At 29.9% G+C, this 27,937-nt stretch overlaps 2 protein-coding genes and 3 non-coding genes across 7 annotated transcripts in view; 3 read left to right on the plus strand and 2 right to left on the minus strand.

The window, feature by feature from the left end:
• Positions 1 to 397: 397 nt before the first annotated feature.
• Trnah-gug lies at positions 398 to 469 on the minus strand. The gene has a single exon. It is a non-coding gene; the product is annotated as a tRNA-His (tRNA).
• Positions 470 to 3,518: 3,049 nt separating this feature from the next.
• Trnah-gug lies at positions 3,519 to 3,590 on the plus strand. Its single transcript has one exon. It is a non-coding gene; the product is annotated as a tRNA-His (tRNA).
• Positions 3,591 to 4,987: 1,397 nt separating this feature from the next.
• Positions 4,988 to 27,937, plus strand: part of LOC111631115 (RAD50-interacting protein 1-like) — a 30,804-nt gene continuing 7,854 nt past the window's right edge. The window contains exons 1-8 of the mRNA XM_023375313.1: positions 4,988 to 5,122; positions 5,201 to 5,442; positions 16,648 to 16,821; positions 16,935 to 17,048; positions 17,229 to 17,367; positions 18,009 to 18,122; positions 19,804 to 20,026; positions 24,857 to 24,991. Coding sequence (XP_023231081.1) covers positions 4,994 to 5,122; positions 5,201 to 5,442; positions 16,648 to 16,821; positions 16,935 to 17,048; positions 17,229 to 17,367; positions 18,009 to 18,122; positions 19,804 to 20,026; positions 24,857 to 24,991 — 1,270 coding nt within the window. The 5' untranslated portion in view covers positions 4,988 to 4,993. The remainder of the gene's footprint in view (positions 5,123 to 5,200; positions 5,443 to 16,647; positions 16,822 to 16,934; positions 17,049 to 17,228; positions 17,368 to 18,008; positions 18,123 to 19,803; positions 20,027 to 24,856; positions 24,992 to 27,937) is intronic.
• Positions 6,638 to 9,265, minus strand: LOC111631121. 3 transcript variants are annotated; one of them, XM_023375322.1, is made up of 7 exons: positions 9,184 to 9,265; positions 8,100 to 8,173; positions 7,784 to 8,002; positions 7,622 to 7,661; positions 7,340 to 7,548; positions 7,021 to 7,231; positions 6,722 to 6,938 (listed from the first exon to the last, which is right to left on the minus strand). In XM_023375322.1, coding segments are annotated over exons 2-7 (744 nt in total). In that variant the 5' UTR covers positions 8,163 to 8,173; positions 9,184 to 9,265; the 3' UTR covers positions 6,722 to 6,936. The 3 variants fall into 3 exon arrangements, with proteins under 3 accessions (XP_023231093.1, XP_023231090.1, XP_023231092.1); XM_023375324.1 differs by lacking the exon at positions 9,184 to 9,265 and adding an exon at positions 8,313 to 8,468 and having other exon boundaries at positions 8,100 to 8,218; XM_023375325.1 differs by lacking the exon at positions 7,021 to 7,231 and having other exon boundaries at positions 6,638 to 6,938.
• Trnah-gug lies at positions 11,027 to 11,098 on the plus strand. The gene has a single exon. It is a non-coding gene; the product is annotated as a tRNA-His (tRNA).

The raw sequence follows: 27,937 nt of genomic DNA on the forward strand, positions 1-27,937 counted from the left end.
CACTTCCATTGTTACTTAACACTTCCATTGTTGATGGAAGTGTTAAGCCTTAATCCTGTCTTTCTCTCCCGGGGGGGGAATTTCGAAAAATCCCTTCTTAGTGTGCGTTTTCGTGACGTACCCTAACTGTGTACCAAATTTCAACTTTCAACTCCTAACCGTTTGGGCTCTGCGCTTATTATTATCAATATTATTATTATCATCAACCCGTCTCGATTATATTATAGATACAGAGAACATTAAATGCATTGTTATATGATTATTGATGGTAAATCTAAATGTGCTTAAATGGTATTGCCAATAGTTATGTGAGCGAGCAAAAAACCTCGAATGAAAAAAACTTAAATTGCGGCCACAATAATTTATATTATTATTCATTAGAAAAGGAAAAAAAAAGTGCCGTGACCAGGATTCGAACCTGGGTTATTGCGGCCACAACGCAATGTCCTAACCACTAGACGATCACGGCTACTCCGACACGTCTCTAAACTCTTCTTATTACCTATAAATATCTGAAGTCACTAAAGTGGAACAGCTACAATGAAAAAACTGAAAAATAAGTTCAATGTAAAAAAGTAGTCAAATCTGGAAATATCATTTAAACACACCGTTAATAATTCTATAACAATGCATTTAAATGTTCTCTGTATTCTCAAACATTCTTTCTTCATTCAACTGTACTTTTATTTATTTTAGGAATTATTTTAGTTCAAAATACGGCTATTTTGAAATTCAAAGTGAAAATTCTGTTTAAACTGTGATATCCGTATGTTAACTTATTCGTTTAGAATCTAGATCGAAGTGCTTCCATGCTATAAGAGAACAATAAACCAAGAATAACTGTAATCTGGTTAATATGGCTTTGCTTTTACAGTAGCACATCGATTATCCGACCCCCGATTAACCGTCACCTCGGTAACCGACCGCGTTCTAGTCGGCAAATTCAAATGTCCGCTAGTGATGTGGCGCTACAATAATTGGCTACGTCTTGGCTACTTTAATAGTACTTTTACGTGTTTTAGCTGGCAACACTGGCTACCTATTGTTTAAAAGGCCCTCTGGTGGCGCAAGAAGACGGATTTTATAAAATAAAAAGCAGTTGAAACTGCATTTTTATGAATAAAAATTTGACAAACTATTTATCGTTTTATGACAAGTAAAACTTTTTCGTCGCGTTCGCGGCTTTTAAGTAATGCATAAACCTTCGAGGCGCATTTTAAACATGGTTTGTATACGTAATTTTACATCTGACTTTTCATTTGTATCGTTTAATAATAGCTTTTAAAAGTTTTTAAGTTAAATTAGTGAACAATTTTTATTAATATTATCTGTTGTATTTTTGTTTCTATTTCTAAATTTAAAAAGAAAGATTTTAATCGAGTATTTTTTCAACGATTATAAAAATGTTAATGAAAACATTGATATTTCAAAAAATTTTATTACACAAAATCCTCATTAATTCAAAATTCAAGAGTTGAAATAATTGTGACTTCGAATTATCCGAAATGTATATATGTCAATACAATATGCCAATTGCCAGCTAACTGATGTAATTTTTTTAAGCGAATGGAATACGGCTACGTATACAGAACACTACTTTCATTAATTAATAATAATAACTAAATAGCACGTGTCCCATGAGAACCTCACAGATTGCTAAAGAAGTTTTATGAAAAATTGGACAGAATTCCTCGAAACGTGGCCTAAATTATTTTTAAAGCGGCTTAAAAGGTAGCAAGTCGTCCAAACACAGTAGCCTACAAATATATCATTCTGCTGCTTGTCGAGATTGTAGATAGAAAGGGGTAGTCCATGTGTAAGGTGACACCCGCAAATGTGCTACTGTAAACGCAAAGCCACATTAACCAGATTACAGTTATTCTTGGTTTATTGTTCTCTTATAGCATGGAAGCACTTCGATCTAGATTCTAAACGAATAAGTTAACATACGGATATCACAGTTTAAACAGAATTTTCACTTTGAATTTCAAAATAGCCGTACAGTATTTTGAACTAAACTAATTCCTTAAGAAGCCTGCCTTTTAAGAATTTAAAGCATTAATTAACTACAAGTTCTAATTATTCTTAATTTGCAAATTATTAATAATACTCGTAATAACATTCTGAAAATTAATAGCAGAATAATGTACCAAAATGATCAATCTCCCTACATAACAAAATATGGGCTACATGCGATAACAATTATGTTAGATTAATTTAAATTTTACTAATAATTTATAAAATAATAGAATTTGATTTAGTATGCATGCTGTATATTCATTGTGTTGGAATCAACGATCGAAATTATTGTCTAATGTTATACGACATCGTTACGTACAATACAACGCATTGTGTCGCGATGTTTTGTAAACGTTCTTCCGTTACGTAATAAAAGGTTAGTGGCTCTGTTGACCCCTCGGTGAGCCGTTAGAGACGGTGACCTCGTTTCACTCTCCCCTTTTTAGCGCTGACTTTCATTGAGTCAAGACAGTGTAATCTTTGTGTATTCTTTGTTTCTTTGTTAGATGTGCGACTGTAAAGGCAAAGCCATATTAACCAGATTACAGTTATTCTTGGTCTGTTGTTCTCTTATAGCATGGAAGCACTTCGATCTAGATTCTAAACGAATAAGTTAACATACGGATATCACAGTTTAAACAGAATTTTCACTTTGAATTTCAAAATAGCCGTACAGTATTTTGAACTAAACTAATTCCTTAAGAAGCCTGCCTTTTAAGAATTTAAAGCATTAATTAACTACAAGTTCTAATTATTCTTAATTTGCAAATTATTAATAATACTCGTAATAACATTCTGAAAATTAATAGCAGAATAATGTACCAAAATGATCAATCTCCCTACATAACAAAATATGGGCTACATGCGATAACAATTATGTTAGATTAATTTAAATTTTACTAATAATTTATAAAATAATAGAATTTGATTTAGTATGCATGCTGTATATTCATTGTGTTGGAATCAACGATCGAAATTATTGTCTAATGTTATACGACATCGTTACGTACAATACAACGCATTGTGTCGCGATGTTTTGTAAACGTTCTTCCGTTACGTAATAAAAGGTTAGTGGCTCTGTTGACCCCTCGGTGAGCCGTTAGAGACGGTGACCTCGTTTCACTCTCCCCTTTTTAGCGCTGACTTTCATTGAGTCAAGACAGTGTAATCTTTGTGTATTCTTTGTTTCTTTGTTATATAACCAATTACGCGAGTCTAACTAGTTTTTACTAATCTTTCCGACAAGCAACATCTAGTCTAACACATTGGGTACAATTAAAATTGAATTAAATATGCAATGAAGGAAGAATGTTTGAGAATACAGAGAACATTAAATGCATTGTTATTGAATTATTAGCGGTGTGTTTAAATGATATTTCCAGATTTGACTATCTTCTTATATTGAACTTATCTTTAAATTTTTTTCATTGTAGCTGTTCCACTTTAGTGACTTCAGATATTTATAGGTAATAAGAAGAGTTTAGCGACGTGTCGGAATAGCCGTGATCGTCTAGTGGTTAGGACATTGCGTTGTGGCCGCAATAACCCAGGTTCGAATCCTGGTCACGGCACTTTTTTTTTCTTTTCTAATAAATAATATTAATTTATTAATTTAAATGCTAGTTTTTTATATTGAGTAATTATTTTTAATTTAATCGATAGAAATATGATTTTAAAATTTTAAGATAGCGTTTATAAAATTCATATTTTCCAATTGAAAATCCACTGTTTTAAATATCAAAGAAACAACTTCCATATATATATTTATAGATAAAAACGCATTTAATGTTAAAAATTTGTTTAAGGAATTATTTAAAATCTTGTTCATTACTGATAATTTCTAAAGAAAATGTCTATGCCTTTAAAATTTTACCAAGTAAAAAAAATCCAATTGTTTTTTATACGGGTACATAGTGTACATTCCCAAAATATCCTTGTTATAAAATATTATCCTTGTGGAAAATGGAAGATTGGCCTTGAAAACCAGTAGAAATAATACAATAAACAAATTAATACTGGTATAAGGAATGTCATTAAATAGAATGCAGTACTATTCATTTTATTATAAAGATATGTGCTCAAAAACACATGTACTCGTAGTGTAAAATTTTTAAATATGGGTATTAATCAGAACACTAATGGCCTCTTCGAACTTCATTTTCGTGTTTTCCGATAAGAATTCATTTAAATTTTTAAGAATAAGTGCTTAGGATGTTCTGTCCAAGAATATTGTAAAGAATTAACAATTTTATTTTATTTAAAACTAGTGATAAAGCAAATGAATAAAACTTTAATAAACGTTACTATTTATAATATATTTAGTAAACTTATCATATGGTCTCACGCACGGACACTAATCCTAAGAACCGGAATCCGTTTAAAGTTTAAAAAACTTCACATTTATTTCTTTTATTTACTTATTTTACTATTTTCACCAGTCTATATATTTTTTTTACAATTTTTATCCTTCAACTTTTGAGACTTGACCCTAATTAAAATATTATTAAGGAGACTGAACGACTGGTCCATTAGAGTTGGTGCTCATGCAGGGCCGGCTCGATGGATATGGCAACGAGGCGACGGTTTCAAGATGTGAACTAAGGGCTGAAAAATGAGCAATCAAAAATGTTCAAAAGCAGATAAAATAAATAAAAATAATAAGCCTAATACAGTAAGTCCTGTAAAAGGCCACCGGATAGTGAAGAACGGGGCCCGACATGTCTGGACCGAGTAGAGGGTCCCAGAGCGGTATGCTTCCACCTCGACCGCTCGGCCATCCGTCATTTGTATAAAAACATATGAATTAATTTGTAGACAATTTCTTTTATAGTAATGTGTTTAGTTCATTTTTGTAAATTAATACGTTAGAATTGTTTCATTTTGATACGAAAAAGAAATTAGTACGGCATTCAAAATAAATGTTTTAAAAATTCTCAAATTTGACCGACAGACGGCGTATAGTCATGCTTTCAAGATGGAAGAGGAGTTATCTGTTAACGTTGTCAACTTTTTAAATTTCGAATTTCGTGACTTAAAATCGTTAAAACGTGCTAAAATTGTATCAGAAAAAAATGCTAACAAAATCTGTAAATTACAATCCAAGGTAAATGCCCTGTAATAATACATAATTTTAAAAATTGTAAGTAATTAATTAATGTCTGACAATGTTTATTATTTACAGATAGATTTATCCTCGGAAAAAGTTCCTTCAGAGTTAGCCGATATATCGAGTAAGGCGGAAGAAACAATCACGAAAGCTACCGAATTAAATTCGTACGTGGAACAAATACAGAAAGAGGCCCAGGATCATATTACGGAGGTTAAAAGGATAAAAGATAAATTTTCCGTTCCTCTTTCGGAAATTCAAGAATTGCAGAATGCTCAATGTTATTTAGAATGGGTAATAAGATTAGAAAATATCAGGTATTTATTAACTTCTATTAGCCATTGTTTAAAATATCAAAAAACACATTACCATAAATACACATATAAAGTTAACATGTGTTTTCTCAGACCATTAGTCTGAGAAAGAATTTCATGTATTTGATATTCGCCAAATGCCGAGCAAACGTTCGGCCAGTACCGAGTGGCTTGGGTGATTTCTCTTGATAAAAATTTGGCATTTGCCATTTCTCGTTCTTGTCGGTACATTGCCGAATCTCGGATGAAAGTTTGTAATTCCCGCGGCAGACCAATGCTTGGCGGTCGGCAAATGCCAAATGTGCGGGCCGGCTTAAGATAAGGCTAATATAATACTGTACTAATAGTATATTCGATAAAGTTTTCTTCGTTATTTTCCTGACCACTAGTTTTATATAAAATAAAATTGTTATTTCTTTACAGTTTTGTTGATTACAAAAACATGCAGTAAGATAGCATATGGTTAAAACATCTTAGTCTACAGGGTGGAGAGTTAAAAACTGAAAAAGTTACAAACAAATTATTTTTATATAAAAATACAGTACAGCCTCGTTTATTCGAATCAATTGGGGTTATTCGGATAACTTATTTTTCAGATAACCGATTATGTACGAAAAAATACATTAACCTATCCCGTGTTGAAGTTTTTCTCCGTTGCATGTCGCTTCGCGTTGAATTTTCATCAATGTTAAGCCTAATGTAGACTNAAAGTATTTTGTTCATAGTTCAATTTAATGTGAATGTTTTTTTTTTTAATATCAATTAAGATCTTTCTAATTTAAAGGAATTATTCGTGATATCATTAGAACAGAATGATCTAGTTTAAGACTGTGTGTAAAAATTTTTACACGTTTTTTGTATAAAAATAGAGAATAAAAAAGTGAACAAATTTATTATTTTCGTGAGATTTAATTGTAGAATTATTTAATATCAAGTTCGTTCTATTTAACTGCTTTGTTATACAGATAGTTTCTGACTTGTGACACATTTCCATTTCATCGAACGTAAAAAATAATGGTGATAATAGGGTACGGGATCAAGGTCGCGAATAATACTGTTTACTGTGTATTTTTCTTGTAAACAGTCGTATCGAACAAATAAACGGAAATCAAGATTTTCTTCTGAATAACTGATTAAAATTTGGATTATGATTAAATATTTTATAAGATTTTTTTTTGTATTTAGGACGAATTTCATCGCCGAGTACGAAAGGGACATTAAGAAATAGTATAACTTGTCCGTATTTACAAGAGATTTGAAAGATTAATTCCAATAGAAACAATAAAATATCTTACAAGCTCACAAATTGTATTTTCCTCTTAAATTATGCTACTAATAACACAATACAATTAAAGTTGAACAAATTAAAAATTTCTTAAACACATTTTCTACGTTAAATAATATATTTATTTGATTAGGTAATTATTGATAAATCATTATATTAATTGATGTAGTTCTTTTAAAAAATATAAATCAGAGAAGACACGAATATTTTCTTTCTGGAAAAGAAAAACAATTTCTCAGAGAAGTAATATAATAAAATAAATAATACTATAACTTATATAATTATTATAAATTTACATGGTGGAAATAGAGAACCTAAAGTCTGTAGACATCTAATAATGGGTGACACGAACGGACAACAAATTTTACGGACGATTTCAAAGGCATTTGCGGTAGAATTTTCTTTTGAAAGAGAATGTTCTTCAACTGAAGATATTGTTGAAATGACGTCAACACTTTTAACGTTTAAAGGGACTTTTACGTAAGTTTCTAAAAGGGTTCCTTTGTCCTGATAAGAATTACAATTATCACAAGAACAATTGCATTTTGAACTTTCTCCGCTTTTTGGAGTTTGATTTCCTGTGTCATGTAAATTTATTGATGTTTTAGAAGTTACATTTTTAGAAGAAGATTTTCGAATATTTCTTTTCCCAGATTCTACAAGAAGGGAATCGGGATATTTATTTTCTGAGATAGTTAAGAGAGTACTGTTCGAACTCCCTGGAAAATCCATAACTGGACTGGAATTAGTGGAATTAGAAGGCAATATTTTGTTTTTCTTTGTTACACTGAGCGATTGATTATTTTCAGAAAATGTTGATTCAACTAAAATGATATTAAAATTTTATAAAGTAATAAAATATATTCATTTTTAATGTGATTTACATTAATTAATTACATTGACTTTTGGTATTTTCGTGTGAATTATTTGAATTTCCCTAAAATCAAAAGAAAGATTGTAATTAGAATATACCGATTATTCATTATCGGTATACTGCAAGATTAATTTAAAAATGAAATTGTCCAGGGTAAACAAAATGAATAAATCAATCACACTAACCTTAACAAATGCAAATGCAAATTCCATAACATCTGCTTGGCTTTCGAAGGAAGCTCGAAACAAATTTTGATCTTGATCTTCCCAATAAGCATTATTTTCTCGATCAACCCACGAATGAATTAAATTAGTTTCGTATGTATGATTATCTATTGTGAAATATAATACAATGGCTTGAACAGAACTGTCCCAACCAAATTGCAAAATACTTTCACCAATCAACTATAGATGATGTAGAATATATTTACAATAGACATAAATTCGCAAATACATTATATTGTATTTAAGCATATGTTTTGTAATACTTATTTATACATACCTCGTAAATTTCATTTTCTGGCTTAAAAATATATATTTTTGCAGCTTTTGCGAATTCAGTCATCCTATTTTTACCTTAAATCCAAGAAATAAATTTAAAATAAAATGCGAAAACTATTACTATGAAAAAAACAAAGTCAAAGGAGAATAGTATAATATTAAATTTAACTAAACGAAACGATTGATTAGTCAATAAGAGGCACCAGAATTTTACATTTCGTCTATACTCCTCAGCCAAAATTTTATCCAGGTTTAAGCCAATTGTGGGTTATACCATGCCCATAATAAAAGCGGCTGGTGAAGGAAGGAGGACAGAACATCATGAAAAATTTCTGGTGCCCTCTGTGAATTCTATCCTGGGACTCTCAGAGCAGTAGACTGCGACTTTATCTCTTCAGCCTTTAGAGCGCTTAATCCATTTTTATTACCTTACTGCATGTAATATAAATATCTATACTAATAAATTGTAATCTTGTATTAATATACATTATTTAATTTTTATACATATTTATTTTTGTCGTCTAATTTTCAGGATGGAAGGGATTCGTTTTAACCTTCCGCGTATTTGATTTAAAATAACTTATGTAGATCCGGTTCTATTTATATCGAAAATTATACTGCGGATTTACAAGTGTCAATATAAATGTAACTTATTTATTCATTAATATTCATTAATTCAGTGGCCCTGTGCCCTTGCCACGTCACTTCTATTTATTTACAGTTGCAACAAGTTTAAAATACCAGTCGACCCCCCTATAACACTGTTGATTTTTCCATTTTATACGAATTCCATGTTGTACGAGTCACTTAGATTTTACAAATATGTGAGCCATTCGCAGCCCAGCATACGTATTTGTAAAATCTAAGTGACTCATACAACATGAAATTCATATAAAATGGAATAATCAACAGTGTTATAGGGGGTCGACTTGTACCAGTACAAGTATATAAAGTACAAACATTATAAAAATGTAAGAGAAAGAATTTAGAAAAATGGGTTGCCAAGGGATGGGGTATGCAAGTCAAAAAAGGTTAGGAACCGCTGACTTAAGCAATATTTTAATACTTATATTCAAAATATTTACCTGTTATTTAACACTAAGAAACCGAAAATTCGCAAAGCTTCATGTCAAATAATAACGTTATTGTTAACGTATTATTTGTGGACTAATAAACAATGACAATTTTAATTATTAAAATTTCAGTTGAAAAAAAAGCCAAAATAATTTTAATTTTTTTTATAATTTTTCTTATATTTTTTAATCTTTAAACAGTAAAATCGTTCGCTTGCTTATAACAACAACTTTGAAAATTTGTGATTGACATTAGCTTTAATTTACAATAATTCATGAAAAATCAAAAGCTGACTCTGACTACTCATAGCGGTAGAATGACATCTTACGCCGTAAGATATCATTATTCTACCAAGATTTTCTTCCAAGATTATATTTTAGTATTAATGAATAAGTTTAAATGAAAAATTTCATCTCTCTGATAAAGTAAAAACACGCATAATAAATAAATATCTGAATTCAAACTTAATTTTGAGGATAAATGATTTCAATAAAGAGAGCAAACCTTCATACGTTCTATACGTACACTAACTGACAAATTCACCGAGGGAAATCTAGCAACGAGTTGCTTAACTTTTCCAGCAACGTTAAAAACTGTGTGTGTGGCGCCATCTGTTATAAAAATTCTTCTTAATAAAATATTACAGTCGACTCCCCCTATAACACTGTTGATTATTCCATTTTATATGAATTCCATGTTGTACGAGTCACTTATATTTTACAAATACGTGTGCCAGGCTGTGAACAGCTCCCGTATTTGTAAAATCTAAGTGACTCGTACAACATGGAATTCATATAAAATGGAATAGTCAACAGTGTTATAGGGGGAGTCGACTGTATATTTTTTAACTATTATAAAATAGCAAAAGGCTTAATTTTGAGGGTAGGGATAGGTTCTACAAACAATTGTAAATACTAATAATGAGTAAAATTGTCATTGAGTCCGACTCTACTGGAGATATGACACACGACCCCCTATATCTTCCCATCCCCACCGATTTTTAATCACTAAAATTTAATAGCATCAATTCCCTGATAAACAAACATCTCCCCCGCAAAAGTTCAGAAATTTTCGACAAAAAGCACAGGAGTTATTAAGCTACAGAAGGATGAATAAAATCGTACCCCCATATACAGTCACTAGCATACATACAGTATATACAGGAAAAAAAAAACGAATTTTTTTACATTTCTCAATGTTTCGATGTCCCCAGAGTCCAAAAACGTAAAAATCTTGGGGTGATTTTTTGACCAACACCATACTTTCCCTTTGCTATACAGTATATAACAACCGGGAAAATAAAAATGGCCATAAAAAGTTTTGTTATCTTCAATTGACTCTATGACCCACAAGACGAGTAAAAAGAAAAATAGATCGATGCTATACCGTCAAACTTAACTTTTCTTTGACCTCCTTTAAACCTTTATCACTTTATGAATGATAGATACCATAAGTAGAAACGAAAAGTACTGTACAAGAAATTTTGAAATAAATGTAATAAAATGCATAAACTGTATAAAATTTAATGAAATAAATAGACATTCGCCCTCCCCTTTTCCTCGTCGGACTTGTCATGACTCCCTTCTCCTTTTCCATTGTAATCCTTTCGTTTATAAACAGCCCCATATTTAAAAATTCATATTATTTAATTAATAAATGTGTTTTGATTACTAGCAATCTCTCAAACCCTCCAATAACTAGTGATAACCACGCCCTATAGTATATTCACTGCAACTGATCAGACTAGTTTTTTTATGTTGAACTACTTTTTATATTTTCTCGTCTTAGCTGTTACACTTTAGTGACTTCAGATATTTATAGGTAATAAGAAGAGTTTAGAGACGTGTCGGAGTAGCCGTGATCGTCTAGTGGTTAGGACATTGCGTTGTGGCCGCAATAACCCAGGTTCGAATCCTGGTCACGGCACTTTTTTTTTTTTTTTNCTTCTAATAAATAATATTAATTTATTAATTTAAATGCTAATTTTTTAATATATATACACATACTTTACATCCAATTCTTTTTTACACTGGCACAAACTAAACATTCCCAAAAAGTTCTTGTAATAAAATACTGTCCGTATGAAAGATCGGCCTTAAAACCAGTAGAAATAATAAGAAAAAGTTAATATAAGGGAAGTGATAAAACTACCGGAACAAAATTTGTTGTTCCGATATTCTATTAATTTGATTGCATTATTTATCCTTTTATATACGAATTCAAAGCATTTATTATTATTAATTTGCAGTATAAAATGCATGGCTAATTAATACTCTTAGTAAAATTATGCAAGTTAATAACAGAACAATGTTTAAAAATAAACAACTTCCTTAAATTTCAAAATATAGACCGGAGACCGGAACCCGTCTAAAGTGTAAACAAATTCATTTCTTTTATTTACTTATATAAAAAATTAAATTAAATCGACAATGAAGGAAGAATATTTGAAAACNCACAAACATAAAAAATATTGGAGTAGCCCAAGATATAGCCAAAGATTGCAGTGCCACAGCACTAGTGAAAATTTAAATTTGCTGACTGGAATTCTTTCGGATAACTGACTTTCAGATAAACAACGCTCTACTGTACATTGTAAAAAATACAAAGTGTTAAAGACAATATGAGTACATTATTCTTGTCTTCTCTGTCGTCCTCTTTTGACATTACAGGAACATGATCAACATGGAAGAATCACCTTTCTTTTTAGGCTACTTTCCCCTGCCTATATTTATGCAAATTGGTTTTTTGTATTTTTTACAATATATTTTTATATAAATATATTACATCCTGGATATTTAGAATTTTTCTTTACAATGTAAACAAATTATTTATTTATTGTGGGGGTTTTTTGTTTAATTTTTAGAAGTGTAAAATTTGTTCTAACTAGAAATATTGATTTAAAAAAATTTTTTGCCTTGGAGATTCAGAATTGTTATCTGATAACTTTTTCAATTTTCTGGCATTTTGATTACACAGTAAAACCGTATTAATTTGGAATTTCGTTCTTCATATGGTTTGACCAAAAAAAAATATTATTTTACAAAATCAAAATACAGTAGATTTCCAGAAACTTCTCTCTTGATAACTCAACATTTTGTAAAACTTGTCGTGTCATTTAAAAAACAAAAATACATCTAATTTTTATATCTATAACTTAACATCAGGATCAAATAAGTTATCGTTCTTCACTGACTGCACTTAATAATACCATCAATTCCACGGGTAAACAAAGAATATAACTTTTTTTTTTCCAAGATGCCACTGCAAAACGTTACGAATGTCATTAAGTTGAAAATAGCCACTGAATAGCCAATATTCTTTTTAATTAAAATTTAACTTCAAATGGAAATGGTTACTATTGGTAAGTAGTTAATACATATATGAATTTGCACATATAATACTTTTACAAAAATTTTGCCATTTACACTAGTATCATCACTATGCTGCACTATTATACATTAATCAAATGCTTTAATTTAGAGTAAATTTTTGCATCTTTTATAGTACAGTAATTATTTTATGTTAGATTGTACTGTAGATATTCTTTTGTCTTGAATCTGTTAAAAGATTTTCAATAGATTAATTTGTAGCAATGTATTACAAGTTGTGAATAACCCATCCCAAAATCCACAAAATATGTCATTTTCAGTAATTCGTCATGTTTTGGTCCACATTAAATTGAGTTTTCAGGTCTATTGTATTTGATTCCGCGAAATTGAACAGGTGGAAAGAAAAATTTGGAAAACAGAATAAGTGTTTACCAATCATTTAGACTCAACTAGATTGTAATGGTTAATTTACTGTTTTAAATATCCTGTTTTGACTAATTAATTTTTTTTCTCCTGTTACTTTAACATTTTATACTTTTTTATCCTCTGTTTATTCATTTTTTTTTATTTATTGATTAATAATAGTAATAATTTAAAGTTTTATAGATATATTCATACTATGGTTAAAATTCTAAGTACTATAGTAATTGAAATATTATTAATTACAAATACTTTATTGTAATAAGAAAATTCTTGTTACAGGGGGTTAGCTTTAGAGAATTACAAAAATACAATTATTACTTATTGAAACATATTTTTTTTAAATATCTTGTTACATAAATTTTGCTAAACATAACATATTAATCATTCAATCTACATATCATATTTCGAATTATTTAAAATATGAACAAAAAAGTAATGGATATTATACATCTTATACAATGGAAATTTTTTCTTGATTAGTTCTGAAGTTTTCTTCTTAATTTAAATCAAAAAATCTCTTTTAATTTGAATTTACATTACGCTTCTTCAATCTTTGGACACTCAGTAAAAATATAATAAATGATTTATAAAAATGATTGTAAAGAACAAGTAGAACTTGCATACCCGCTGGCAGAAGAAGTTTAATAAATTTAGTGGTAATTATATCCATTCCAGGAGCTGTTTTCGTTTTTAATTTACGAATTGATATATCCAGTTCTTCGATAGATATTGGAGTATCTAAACTTTCATTGAAAAAAATTTTTTTATATCGGCATAAGGAAGACTATAATTTCTGTAAATCTGTTAAAAAACTAGCCATTTAAAAGAATCTATTTGCATTGATTGATCACAATTGAAACATCGTAATTTCTTAATCGTAGACTTTAAAAGATCATTATTTTTATTTTCTAAGATTTTTGTTGAATTTTTTTATAGTAATTTGATTTCTTAGATTTTAATAAATTGAAATACAAATTATTGGCTTAACGATATTGACTGAATGCCGTTGATGTAGATAATTTTTTTAAACTGAAGTAATGCTTTAATTATTTTCATTCTTAAATTCTTATATCCGGTATAAACTTTCATTATTATTATGTGCAGCAGGCAAGGGACTTAATAATTGAGTCTCAACAATACATAAGTCTTGAATAGGAGTATTTAAATTGATCATATGTCATTGTGGAGTATTCTCAGAAGTAAAATACGGGGTAAAAGAATCCAAGTATACCAGCCCCTCCAACACATAGCTATACATCAAAGAATAATTGCCCAACAGAATAGTATCACCTCGGAGTTTCGGATATTTACCTGCTTTCCTTAACTCGCTTAAAAAAGGAATTAATTGTTTACGTCTTAATCTAGATCTTTTTATGAGATCCTGTGAAATTTGAGTTTCTTTCCATACGTTCGATAGATTTTGCTGTTTCATTTTTATAAAACTCGAATATATATAATCTCTTATTTGGGTATTTTTAATAATTAATTTAATTGTTGGATACTGTGATTTAGTTATTGGAATAATCGCTATTAAATCATCCATTGTAACTTCATGTAATTCTAATGATTCATTAATAAGATTAAACACTTCTAGCTTGGTAGGATTAGTTTTACTGGGATATCTATATAACATTATATTATTTCGATGTTGCACATTAACCATATTATCCATTCAATATTGCATACTTTCATTTTCTATTTTCAAATTAGCAATTTGTTGTTCAAGATTAATTATTTGGCTATTCATTTTTTGATTCTGAACTTTAGTTTCTTGGATACTATTACAAATCTGGACCAAATATTCTTTGATAATAGTCATTTGACTTAATATTCTCGTATTAGAAACATTAATTAATTCAGAAATTTTATTCCATAGTGTTATACTTGATATATCAGATGAATTTTTTCCTGGCAGAGAAGATAAAAAATCAAATGGCTCACCTGATAGTTGTGAACTTAGAAGTGTAGTTTCAGGGTTCAAACCTACGTTTGCTGAAGATGGTTCAGGAGAAGTTCTTTAGACGTGTAAATTGTAATCAGTAATTAACCTGGTATTAGTGGTCGAAACAGTTTCCTTTCTACTAGTTGATTTTGACTTTTGAAGTGGTGGTCTTCCTCTTTTAATTGGCGAGTGTGAAAATCCGACCTTTTTAAGAAAGTTTTTATTAATAACAAGATATGTTTCTTTCATCATCATTTTCGTTGTTTCTCCCGTTCTCACCCTAATATCCGAGGAATAAACCCGGATAGTGAACTGCGTAGTTAGAGTGACATTCGTCGTCCGAAGGTCATCGACGAGGGACCACGATGTCACGTGACCCTCATACGTCGGCAGCGACCGAACGAAAAAAATGACCAAATAAGGTCAGTCATCTCCCTAGGTGATGACGAATTTAACAGTAATTGGTCAAACGATGTCTGCATTGTCGTCACCCATGACGGGGGAGACTGTCATAAATCTGGAGAGCTGTCAAAAGAGTAGCAGATTTTCCCACGCTATAGAGTATATAAAGGGGTCAAATTTTCTACTCCGGGCGCTTGGCTGAGGAGCTAACGCCGAAGAAACCCCTCTGCAAACCTCAAGAGCGATCGTCGCACGATCTTCCAGCACTCTCAGGATCTAAGAAGCTCATAATTGCCGCTCCATGAAAGGTAAAGGACTTTGCTTATTTTCTATTCTCTCCATATACGACGGAATTACTCCTCGGAGAGGTTGATTGAAGAAACCTCCGAAGAACTTCGTCAAGGAAGAACTCTACATATTGGGAGCGACGGAGCGTACACCGTAACCGGACATAGCCGCACGGCCTGAGAAGGACATCACTCCACATAGCCTTCAAAGGACGCCTCAGAATACTAGACGACGATCACAGAGTGTTTTATCAACGCCCTATAACGTGATAACGTTTCCTACAAGGTAAACCCTTGCATTATAATTTGTCTCTCTCCAACGTGAGCTCTCTCTCGAAGTCTAGCGTTAGGTTAGAATAGGTTCTAGAAACATATTTATTTATATCTTAACGCGCGGGTTATATCTATTATCTTATGTATAATTTCTTAGTTGTTTATTAAATGTGTTCGTTAATTTAAACCTGTGTAGTCTTTGACCACACGACTTCCGACTCCTCCCCACTCATATTTTTGCCCTCCTATTGCCATCCGACAACCGAGAGCGGGTCTTCCCGACCCGTGCAGATTAAGTGGTCATTAGGGTTCGACCCAGTGACCCCCTGCTGCTCACAGCGAGCGTTGCATATTAATTATGTTGATAAATTTTCCAACAATTATAATGTTAAGACACAGCCCAAACAAATAAAATTTTAACGTAAAATTATTAAACAGGATACATTCTTTACCTGTATTTGAAGTGAGTAAAAAAACACGCCAGCAGCTTCGGCAGACAGAATGATTAAATATGTATTGTTTAATGAATATACTGATGTGTTACATTGCATTCAATATGAATATATCTGATAAAAAATAAGAAAAATAAAGTTATTTTAAAATATTCCTTTCCAATAAGAATAAAGCCACTGCTATTGAAAATTATATTATTTTTGCACATAACAACAATGCATTAATTGACTTTATATTTTTGATTGAATTGATGTTTTAATTTTCTAATATATCACGTATTAATAATATATTTTAGTTTTTAAATATAAAATAAGTTGTTAAGGTTTAAAAATATTATTCTAATTATTATTATTATTATATTTATAGCAAGTCAATAGAATCAGCATTGGTACAAGGAGCTGACCATGTAGCAGTTACACATTTTTGTGAATTTAAAGATACGTGGAACCACTTACAATCCTCTCAATGTACACACTTAGTTAATTATATTAAACAAACTATTTTGTATTGGCATGATATTCTAAAAGAAAAATTTGGCAGGTTAATATTTTTAATTTTCTAGACATCTCAATAAATGTTTTTTAATAATTATTATTTTGAATAAACAATGTTTAATCATAAAATATGTAAAGCTAAATTATTTTTCTTAACAGTAATTTTGATAAAATCCTTTCTTCAATACCTTGGCCTGCAACTTCTCCATCACTAGTACAACCACCATTGAAATTTAAAGTATTGTTCACCTATTTATTGGAAATACAATTACCGTATCCTTTTGATTTATGATAAACTTATGCATTTTATTATAATGGATTAATTTAATTTTTTATGGATTAATTTAATATTTTATACTTATGAAAAATACATGACAATTTATTTTTTGCAATGTAATTTTAATGTAAAATTTTCTTCAGAACAAAACAATTTCCTTAACAAAATTTAATCAGAGCTAATTTAATCAAAAATAGTGATAATGAGTTTGGATTTGAACCATTATTATTGCCTCTTCAGATGATGATGAGACCATTACAAAAAAGGTTTATTTTTCATTTCACAACAAAAAAACAGACTAATCGACTAGATAAAGTAATTTTTATTAATATTTATATTCTATATTATTTTTGATAATAAAAAAAATTCATTCTTTTCAATTTAATATAAAAAGATCAAAATAAACTGCTTAAAAGAATCATATTTTCTTAGACATTTTTATTTTTTGCAAGGATATCATCAAGCATCAAAAGTAAAATTAATAATATATGTGAAAATTTTATTTGGAACTCTTATCACTTTGTAAAAGGTTGAAAATATTCAAAATAGTATGAAACTGTTAAGCTATTTTAAGCAATTTGTTTGGGCATTTCAAATTACGGTAGAGCATCGATTATCCAAATACTGATCAACTGAAACATCGGTTAACCGAAAGCATTCCAGTCAGCAAATTCAAATTTCTGCTAGGGCTGTGGCATTGCGGCACTCTTCCCCTCCCTGCCAAACTGAACTGTAGAAGTTTAAAGTATTACATTATATAAGGTATGTGTTTGTAAGACGTGATACAAATTATATACAGTACAGTTTTGTGTTTAATATATTTTTTGTAAATGATCAGTTATTTGAACAAACCAAGTCCCGAATTGTTTCAGATAATCGATGCTCTACTGTATATGAAATAAATTAATCTGTGTATATAATTTTAGTTCTTATTAATTATGTATGTTAACTTTCAGCCAGAATGGTATTTGACACAAATATTAATGTGGATTCGTGACCATTTGGAGCTTATAGATCATCTTGTTCAGCCTTTATTAAACTCTGAAAAACTAGAACATATTTATGCAAAGGTTAGTGTATGTTTTTGTTCATTTCTGATGCTTCTAATAACATACTCAATATTTAAACATAAATAATTGTGTTGATCATTTTTATTATGAATTTATTTTAGAATTTTAGTGCATCTTTTATAACTGTTTTATTAATTTGCTGAATAATATTTTTATTATGAGATTTTTAATTATTTTATTGTATATTTTTATTATTTTTTATAAAATATTGCATTAGCAAATTGGAATTGTAAATATTTTTTATATCAAACTCATCTTTCTTTTTTTACTGCAAAAGTTAGCAACATTGTAATGAATAAATTTATTCAGTTTTGGTGTCAGAACACCAAAACTGAATAAATTTATTTATTCCTTTATTTATTCCTGACTTTAAAATTCCTTTACTTTTTATCTTTGAAAAGAATTTGATGTCTTGTATCTGAATACATAAAAATATGTATTATGATTCTATAAAACTCAAGTAACTCTCAAAGTAAAAGTGTTCCATTTAGGTTATTTTGGGTTGTATTAAATTTTACTCATACAAAATTGCTAACATAATCAGTCTCAATATAAATCAATCTATCTTTATATTTATTCTGATCACATATTTTAAGTATGATGATTTGGGTCAGTATCTAGTATACATCTATTTAGAATTATGCATACTTATTTTAACCTATACAAAATAAGTAAGCAAAAAAAAATTGAAACAAAAGAATACAATGATAAATGATTGCATACAAAAATGAATAATAACAAAAATAAAAATTATTTTATTTTTTGTTGTCATTATGATCTGACAAAGATTAATTCTTACCATGCCTTTCAAAATTTTTTGAGATAATTTTGTATTAATTGAACATAATATAATAATAATATCAATTAAGAACTATAATTCTGTAGAACATCTTATTTAATGTTTAGAATTTATAGTTATATAATCCAATTTTTAAACTTGTTTCTTAAATTATCTGTCATTTGAGTTAGATATTCTGTATATTTTAATATTGGTAACACCAAACAATATTAGATCTGATTTGTGAATGATCAGTGTGGTTTAATCTAAATTAATTAATAGCTCTGGAAGCAATGATGGATGGTCTGATTAGTGTAAATGTAATGCATCTGCACTTTAAGTAGGAGTTTTGGGTTTGAGTTTTATTCCATGCCAAATCTTTTCTTCCAGAATATCTAAAATAAAATTAAAATTTAATTTATAATTATTAAATTTATCAAGAGATGGCAGCTTAACTGCCTACCTCTAGCCAAATAGTTTTGTTTTGGGTTATTAAATAGTCTTAATATAGTTCAATAAAAATCCATGAGATTGTTTGGTATTATTAATGTAGTGGATTATGTGTATTATTATATATTTAATATTGGTGTTAGTCTGATGTTTCAATATTTGAAAGCATATATGTATATTGTTCAATCTGTTAGAATAATAATCAAAACAAAAAGAAAATAAAGTACATAATAGATAGTTAATCATTCTCAAATATGTTTTGTCATTACTTGTAATATGTTTACATTTTCATATTAAATTTTATATTTTAATATTTTTGTGTAATCATGTGATTTAAAAAAATTTCTAATTATTGAATTTTGAAAAATGAACTAGTAATTTTTATAATATAATATTTCATGCTTTTTTGTATGTGCTATTTAGATAATTATTAATAAATTAAAATTCTTTCAGGTAGAATTAATGAGAACACTTGTTTATTTGGCCATGAAAAAATTACAGAATGATATGCCAAATTTAGTGTATAATGAACAATTGTTAACTCATACCATTGATGAAGTATTGTTGTTTGAAAAAGAATTACACAATCAAGGATATCCTCAGTCTCTTCCAAGTACCATAAATATATTAAGTAGTGATATTTGTTTCAATCGTTGGCGGAATCTTGAACATAAAAGTATGTTGTAACTTAATTTATTACATTATCTTGTTATTCAGTAATTTTTCAAAAAATAATGTAAATTGATATTTTATTCATATAACATGACTATATAATATAGTCAAACCTTTGATTAATGGCCACTGACAGAAATAAAAAAGTTACTATTGTTGGGAGGTGAGTGAAAATTGCACAAGTGGTATAATTAAAGAAAAATTTTAATTTGTTGTTACTTTTAACATTGTAGAAAATTACAAAAAATTTTTTTCAATAAAAGTCCTCCTCTGATATACAAAGTAACTCTGAAAAAAACATATAGATTGATCTGTTATTGTAGGCTGTGGCTTAAATTAAAATATTTGAAAAAATAGCCCTCAGCTGGTGATGGTAATAATTTCCTTTAAGTTCTTATTAAAAACCATTTAAAAAGTTGTTAATTCTTTGTGTTAAAATTTTTTTATCATCACCACCAGCAGAGGACGCTGTCTATTTTCTATCTTTACATATTTTAACTTAGTTTTTTTTTTTTTTTAATTTTTTCTGCCCTGTGGGTACTAAGAGGACCTTTCTCAGCAAGCCAATTATGGGTTCAGCCAGGCCCACAATGGGACGGCCAGGTGATGAGGGACGGGGCCAACATATCCAGTCAGATCACCCTCAGAAAAATTCCTGGGGATTTTTCAACCTGTCCAGACTCAATCCCAGGTTTCCCAGAGCAGTATGCTGCCACCTTGACTGCTCGGCCATCTGGCCATTTTAACTTAGGTTGTTACCTACAATAAGAAGTCAGTTTATGTTTATGTTTTTAGATGTTCTCTGCTTGCTTGAGAAGAACTTTGTACAAAATGTTTTTGTGATTTTCTTCAATTTTGAATGTAGTTAGTCCTGGATGTTGATATTTTTAAGAAAAATTTATTTTTTACATTTATAGCCAAGTTTATTAACTATGTGAAAAGCCAAAAGTGCTAAACTAGCTGTCTTATTTAATAATGCCTAATTTTGTACAGTGCATTTATTTTCTGCACATTAGTTTGATAGTAGTGGCCATGGGAGTTGAACGTCTCACCACATTTGGAGAATATTTTGAATATATTTTATTCAAAAAGAAACATTTACAAAAAAATTCTCCTGTTTAGAAATAACAAATTGGAAGTTTGACTGTATAAATAAAGCCAAACAATTATTGTTATTGAATTTAAAATGTAAATGAAAATTATGTAAATTTTAATTAATTTATTGCATTTGAAATAAATTACACAGGTATTCCTGATACAACACACCATTCCTACAACATGATTTGAGAATTGGAGACTTCCCCATACAAAACGTCACAATTTTTAAGTGTAAATGCTGATATCTTATGGTTTTTTTATTCAAGCAAGCATGTGTATTGTCTCATATTTTCCCATGGATTTTAGAATATTTAAATTTTAAATGTTGTTTTGTACCTTATGCCCAGTTTTTGTTAATGAGATCTGATTGTACAGTATAGTTCTTCTTCCTTGTCCTAGCTTTCTACTCTATCTTTAACCTATTTGATGTTGAAATTTTTATTTGTTGCCTGTGATGCCATGTTGAATTTTTATCGATATTAAGCCTAAATTTTTTTTTTTTTAAATAATAATCGTGTTTACTGTATCATAAAAAATTATTTTTTTATGTTTCACAAGCAAAATATATATATTGAATAATATGAAAACGAAAAAATTTTATTTTAAAAGTTGGTTTTAATATAAAAATTGTGACGCAAAGCAACATCTAGTATCAAAAACGTTCCAATGTAAACACAGAAATATTCGGGATCGCCCTCGCAGGTCAATGAGGTCAACCCGAAAATTTTCGGGATCAACGTAGGACTGGTTAAACCAGGTGTCACTGTCATTGGTGATAGTGTTCTAAATGAACCCAAAAGACGTTGCTGTGTTTTGTTTTTATAAATTAAAAGTTACTGCATGAAGAGATTACATTTTTAAAGATCTCTTAGGCAAATGCAAGCAAGTGAATATACCAGATTTTATGAAAAAGTACAGAAAAAGCAAGATGTTGTTGAGACTTCAGATTAAGGTCAACAGGAAAACTCGGAAGATGACAATATTTTGCCAAAAAAGAAAACATCCTCATTTAATGGTGTTTAGCAGTGAAGAAAAAAAATCAATATTAATGTGTGATACTTTTGATTGAGATTGTTAGTTAATTTCTGATTGCTTTAATAAACATACTTCTCTTAGTTATGTAAACAAATAGAAAATTTTGGTAACTTTTGGAACCTAACCCTATGTTTTATACTAGTCCTTTGTTTCATATAGCACAGATTTGCATAACAACAGCACTTTTTTGGAACCTAACTACTTATTATACAGGGATATCTACTTATATGATAAATATTTAAACATTGATATGATTTTATGTTTGGTGTCAAAATCTACAAATACAAATAATTGACTTTGAATTACTNGGTGAGACGTCGTTGAAACAAAAAAAGTTATGCATTCCATCACGTACATAAACAGTATCGTAATTCGCCAAGTGCAAATCAGCAAATTCTTAAAATTTTTGTTTATTTTGAACAATCCGGATAATCGAAAATCCGGATAATAGAGGTCCGGATAATCGAGGTTCTACTGTAATTTCAGTAATAAGAGAATGAGTATGTCTTATTTTAAGACTATTTATTATTTTGAAGTTTAATCATTTAAATTGTATCAAATTATTAATAGATATATAGAGGAGAAGGTAGTATTATGGAACCCCAATTACATTTTAGTGAATTGTAAACAAGGTATCATAACTACACCCACATTTTTTGTGCAAAAAGTACTGGTAACTATTAAACTAAATGTTCCTAATTGGATTTTTCGCTAGTGTAACTATAAGTATGGTTTTTGAAGGCTTCTGTACAAAAAGTCAGAAAGTAGGCTTAGAGAAAATTGGGTGGTAATACGGAACCTTACTGTATATTTTCAAAAAATGCTTTAATGTAGCCAAAAATAAATAGGAAAGTACAAAGAATGTTAAATAATTACAAAATTATTTACACCCATGTATTTTATCGCAAAAATGCTTTTATAATAGAAAAATATGACCTCCATCAACAATATATATTCCAGCAGCTCTTTTTCGATATTCTCGGGAAGAATTGACTTTCTACCTAGTGTCTTTTTCACAAATTGCTCCGGACGAATGTCTGCTTGCAAAGAGAGAGTTCAGAGGAGTTGAGTTCTATATTACTGTAAAAGCACCAATGGGGTCCGTATTTCACGCATCGCCATCTTGAATTAACTTATGTCTGTCAAGACCAAAATTTAAAAAATGTGAATATCACACAGATTAATATGTACCCCTAAGTCTCTGGAACGGAATACATGCACCAGTGACCCTACAACTACATGATTTATATTTTAAAAATAATTATATTCACTTAGCATTCAAAACTTGCAAATTTTGAAAAAAAACAAATTTGCTGATTAAATACGGACAACCGTTTAACTGAAGTAAAACGGGTTTTTCCTTTGCTATGGATGTCTGCCTAGTTCAGTTCAGCCACAATCCGCTACAGTTCACATTTATTATCAGTTCGAAATGGAGTGGTTCCATAATACCTGCAGTGTTCCATAATACCACCTTTTTCTCTACTACTAATTCTGTTTATGAAATATTATAGTTAATTTATTTAAGTATCCCATATCTATAAGCAATATCATTTGGCAAACTTTTTTATGTCCAAAGGATCAGTTGAAAACGTTCTCATATTTTTTATCTACTGTTTCAATTAAGCAATTTGTTTGTTTTACATAATAATATATATTTCAGTCAAAATAATATTTTGTACTAAATTTAAAAAATTGATATAAATTTGTTGTGTAATTTGTTTAATTTTTTTCTATTTATAAGTTTATTTGCAAAATAAGAGTACAAGGTCTGTTCAAAAAGTATCGGACCTTTTTTTTTCCGCGTAAACCAATGATGCGCGAGAGGCCTCCTTCGGTGGAGTTGTGGAGGGGACAGTCATGCACAGCCCTGAATTTTTTCCCGCCTGCAGGAAGTGTCAGTCGTTGGCAATCGGCCTATGAGTGAGGTCATGTAGTGCACTCTCGTCAGATTCCACTAAGCTGGAAAATGACTGAACAACGTGAGCAGCGATATTACATCAAATTTTGCCGTAAACCATTCGCAAGATTCAGCAGGCTTTCGGAGACGATCCTCGAGGCCAAAATGCACGGCAGGTCCGCAGCAATATCAAAGGTCATGTTGACAGTTTTTTCGACTCTCGTGGGGTGGTGTGTCGTGAGTACGCACCACAAGGCCAAACCATCGCAAAGGAGTACTACCAGGAGGTCCTTCGTCGTCTTTCCGATACAGTGCGACGCAAACGACCGGATCTGTGGTCGATCAAAACTTGGCAGCTCCATCGTGATAACGCATCCGCCCATTCTGCGCATCTGATTCGGGCTTTCGTCGCCAAACATAACACTCCTGTGGTTCGTCACGCTCCGTACTCTCCCGACATGGCTCCGTGTGACTTTTGGCTATTTCCCAAGCTGAAAATGCCGCTAAAAGGAACCCGAATTTAGTCGAGAGAAGACATCATGCAAAATCCGACGGACTGGCTGATAGCCATTCCAAAAGATGCGTTCCAGCAGTGTTTCCAGCAATGGCAGGAACGCTGGGAGAAGTGTATACATTACCAAGGAGACTACTTTGAAGGGGATTAGGGTTTTGTACATCAAAATCAATAAATTTATTTTTGCCGACCAAAGGTCCGATACTTTTTGAACAGACCTTGTATAAATAAATTACTGAAAAAATAATAATAATTTGTCAAAGTTTAAAAATTATTGTTATTTTTAGGTGCACTTGAGAAGATGGATTTACTATTAAATTCTACTTCAGCATGGAAATTATGTTATCAAGATGGAGAACTTGATGAATTGAAAGTTCCAGAATGTGCAGAAAGTTTTATGACTCTACTTTTAACCATGACTGGTATGTACAATGATTATATCATTTTAATTTCCTGCAAAATTTTCTTAATTATTTATTATTATTAAATTCATAAATACAACTTAGACAAACAAATAAGTTTCTGTTAAATTTTAAAATCTTAAAACTAGATATATAAAAGTTGGATGAACTAACTATAATTGTTATTTAAACAATACAAAGCTCATCTAGTGATTTTTGCGGTTAGATTTAGTTAAATATCGGGTTGTTCGGAAAGTAATTTCGTTTTTTTTCCATGGAAAAAACACAATATTTTTATAATAAATTAAATATTTTATTGAATTATGTATCAACCATTTTGGTCAAATACTTGTTGTCATTTTTTCCGGTAGTAGCATTATTTCACATTCATAAAAGGTTTGATTGTTGCTTAAAACTGATCCAAGTGATTTTTGACATTGTTATTTCAATTAAATGTCTTACAGTTAAAAAAAATTTGTATAGACCGGAACAAGTAATAATCTGAGTGTGCTGGATCTGGTGTCCCATCTAACTTATAACAGTTTCTGACGAGTTACCAAACTTGTGTGAAATTTGACATTATTGTGGTAAAACATGACACCTGTTTTGTTGATCAATTCTGGCCACCTTTTCTGTTTGATGATATTACTCAATTTGTTTACTTGATGACAGTACACTTTTGAATCAATTATTAAATTGTCTGGTAAAAGCTCCAAGAAAAAAAATTACTTTAAAATCCCACCAAAGCGAGCATCTCTCTTCAAGAACATGTGGAACCCATATATCAAGCTTTGAAATGAAACCAATTTGTTTCAAGTAATCATAAATGGTTCAATTTGACAAATTTAATCTCTTAGTGATTTCATGTGTTGTTATTCGGCAGTTTGCTTCAATCAATACCTTTATTTTGTTTTCATTGGTTTCAACTGGCCATCCAGAATGTGGTGCATCTTCAATATTGAAATTGCCAGAACGAAATTTTGTAAATCAGTTTTGGAACTGTCTTTCTCTCAACACGTCTTCTCCATACACATCACACAATTTTTTTCTTGCTTGAACAGCATTCTTACCTTTTCAGTAATAAAAGAGCAAAATATGCTGAAAATGCTGCTTTGGATCTTCCATATATGATGGGGCACAAAAAATAAACAATCAAACAAAATATTTTACAAATAAGCCTTAAAATGCTAGCTGTCAAAATATATTATGATAATATGGTTTAGAATAAAAATGGCGGGAAAAATACGACTAATCCGTCTAATGGTAAAAAAAAAAAATAACTTACTTTCCGAACAACCTAATAGATATAATATTCATAGAAAAAGTTTTGTTCAGTAAGGCTAATAATAATAATTTTATTTTAATCACTTTTATTCAATTTTACTTTTATTTAAATTTTGTTAGTTATAATAACTGATTCTTGAAACTTGTAGGAAATAATTTTAAATGTTTTATTTAAAAATTAAAGTTCATTATATATTTTTTGTAATTAATACTATTATTTTTAGTATGTAATTTGTCTACAAGGACTTGTTTTATTACTAGGACTTATTATACTGGTGACTTTGTTTTGCGATTTAAGAAAACATAAGTCACCAGTATAATAAGTCCTAGTAATAAAATAAGTCCTTGTAAACAAATTGCGTACTAAACATAAGATAAGGACACAAAGGCATATAATTTAATACTATTATTGTTTACATAAAATTGCACAAAAATGAAATATTACAAATTAATTAATATAAATAAAATGTTTACTTTCAAAAAGTTCTTGCTTTTTTTATTTATTTTATTGAGCATCAATTAGATTTTTGTGAAGTTATTTTTCAGAAGTTTCCAATGCCACTGAGCCAACATATCTTTTACCAAAACTGTTCAGCCAAATGCAAACAAAGCCAACAAACTAATTTTCCTCATCTGTAATTTAGTCTTTAAGAGATGCAGAACTGTNTTCTTCCTTACAACAGGTTTGAATTTTTTTTACCGTCTCTTCAAGCATGATGCCAACATTTCCATCCACCATTCAAACACAGAATCCATTTCTCCCTGACTGCATGTTCTCACTCATTTGCATTCTCTTCTAAACTGTTGTACCTACCTACCTATCTTGTAAAGGTTTTGTATGGTAGAGTGTCATTTTCAGAAGCAGTCTGGAGGCTTTTGTAACATTTTTTTAATTGTTTGATCCTGGGTCACTTCAATCTTTAGCCAAAAATGTTGTACATTCTTGACTAACAATTGTTTAAGACAAAAGAACATTGTTTAGGCCAGGGGTGTCCAACCCGCGGCCCGCAGGCCGCATGCGGCCCAATAAACGTGTAAACAAAATCGACAAATGTTTTAATATTTTTATTATTTATTTATTTCAACGGCATAAACTCAAAAAAAGTTTCACAAAGCCATAACATTTATTCATATTTTATTTTTGATTGAAAAGAAAATATTTTCAAATACTTGAATACTTGGAGATGTGTGAATGAGGAAGAATTACTAAATAAAGCTGGAGTTGTGACTCAAAGGATTATAGAATTTGGTCAATATAACAATATAAATATACTGAATTATTTATATTGTTATATTGACCAAATAATAATTTATGGGCCAAATGAATAATAATAATTTATATTGTTAATTTAAATAATACAGTGGTACCTCAGGATACAAAATTAATACGTTCCGAAACTGAGATCGTATCTTGAAAATGTCGTAAGGTGGATCATCTTTTCCTATACGATTACATGTAAAACCAAATAACTCGTTCCAACGCGAAAAACATACTCAAATTAAAGCCAAGTAATACATTAAAAAAAATAACTGTAGTAAGAAAAACAAATGAAAAATGCGAACTAATGTAATGTCGTATGGTGAGTTTTTGTTCGTATCGTGGAGCAAAAATATGTTCGAATTTCATGTCGTATCCTGAAAATTTCGTATGCTGGGGCGTTCGTAACCTGAGGTACCACTGTA

Source organism: Centruroides sculpturatus, unplaced genomic scaffold (assembly GCF_000671375.1).
Source record: "Centruroides sculpturatus isolate CEXI.00-Female unplaced genomic scaffold, Cexi_2.0 scaffold550, whole genome shotgun sequence".
NCBI lineage: Eukaryota > Metazoa > Arthropoda > Arachnida > Scorpiones > Buthidae > Centruroides > Centruroides sculpturatus.

Bases quoted from the DNA above. Each gene is read 5' to 3' on its own strand.
- LOC111631121 (XM_023375322.1), bottom strand. From the start codon at position 8,162: ATGACTGAATTCGCAAAAGCTGCAAAAATATATATTTTTAAGCCAGAA. The intron at 8,003-8,099 runs GTATGTATAAAT...CATCATCTATAG, and splicing joins CAGAAAATGAAATTTACGAG to TTGATTGGTGAAAGTATTTT. The intron at 7,662-7,783 runs GTTAGTGTGATT...TTTTGATTTTAG, and splicing joins TTGCATTTGCATTTGTTAAG to GGAAATTCAAATAATTCACA.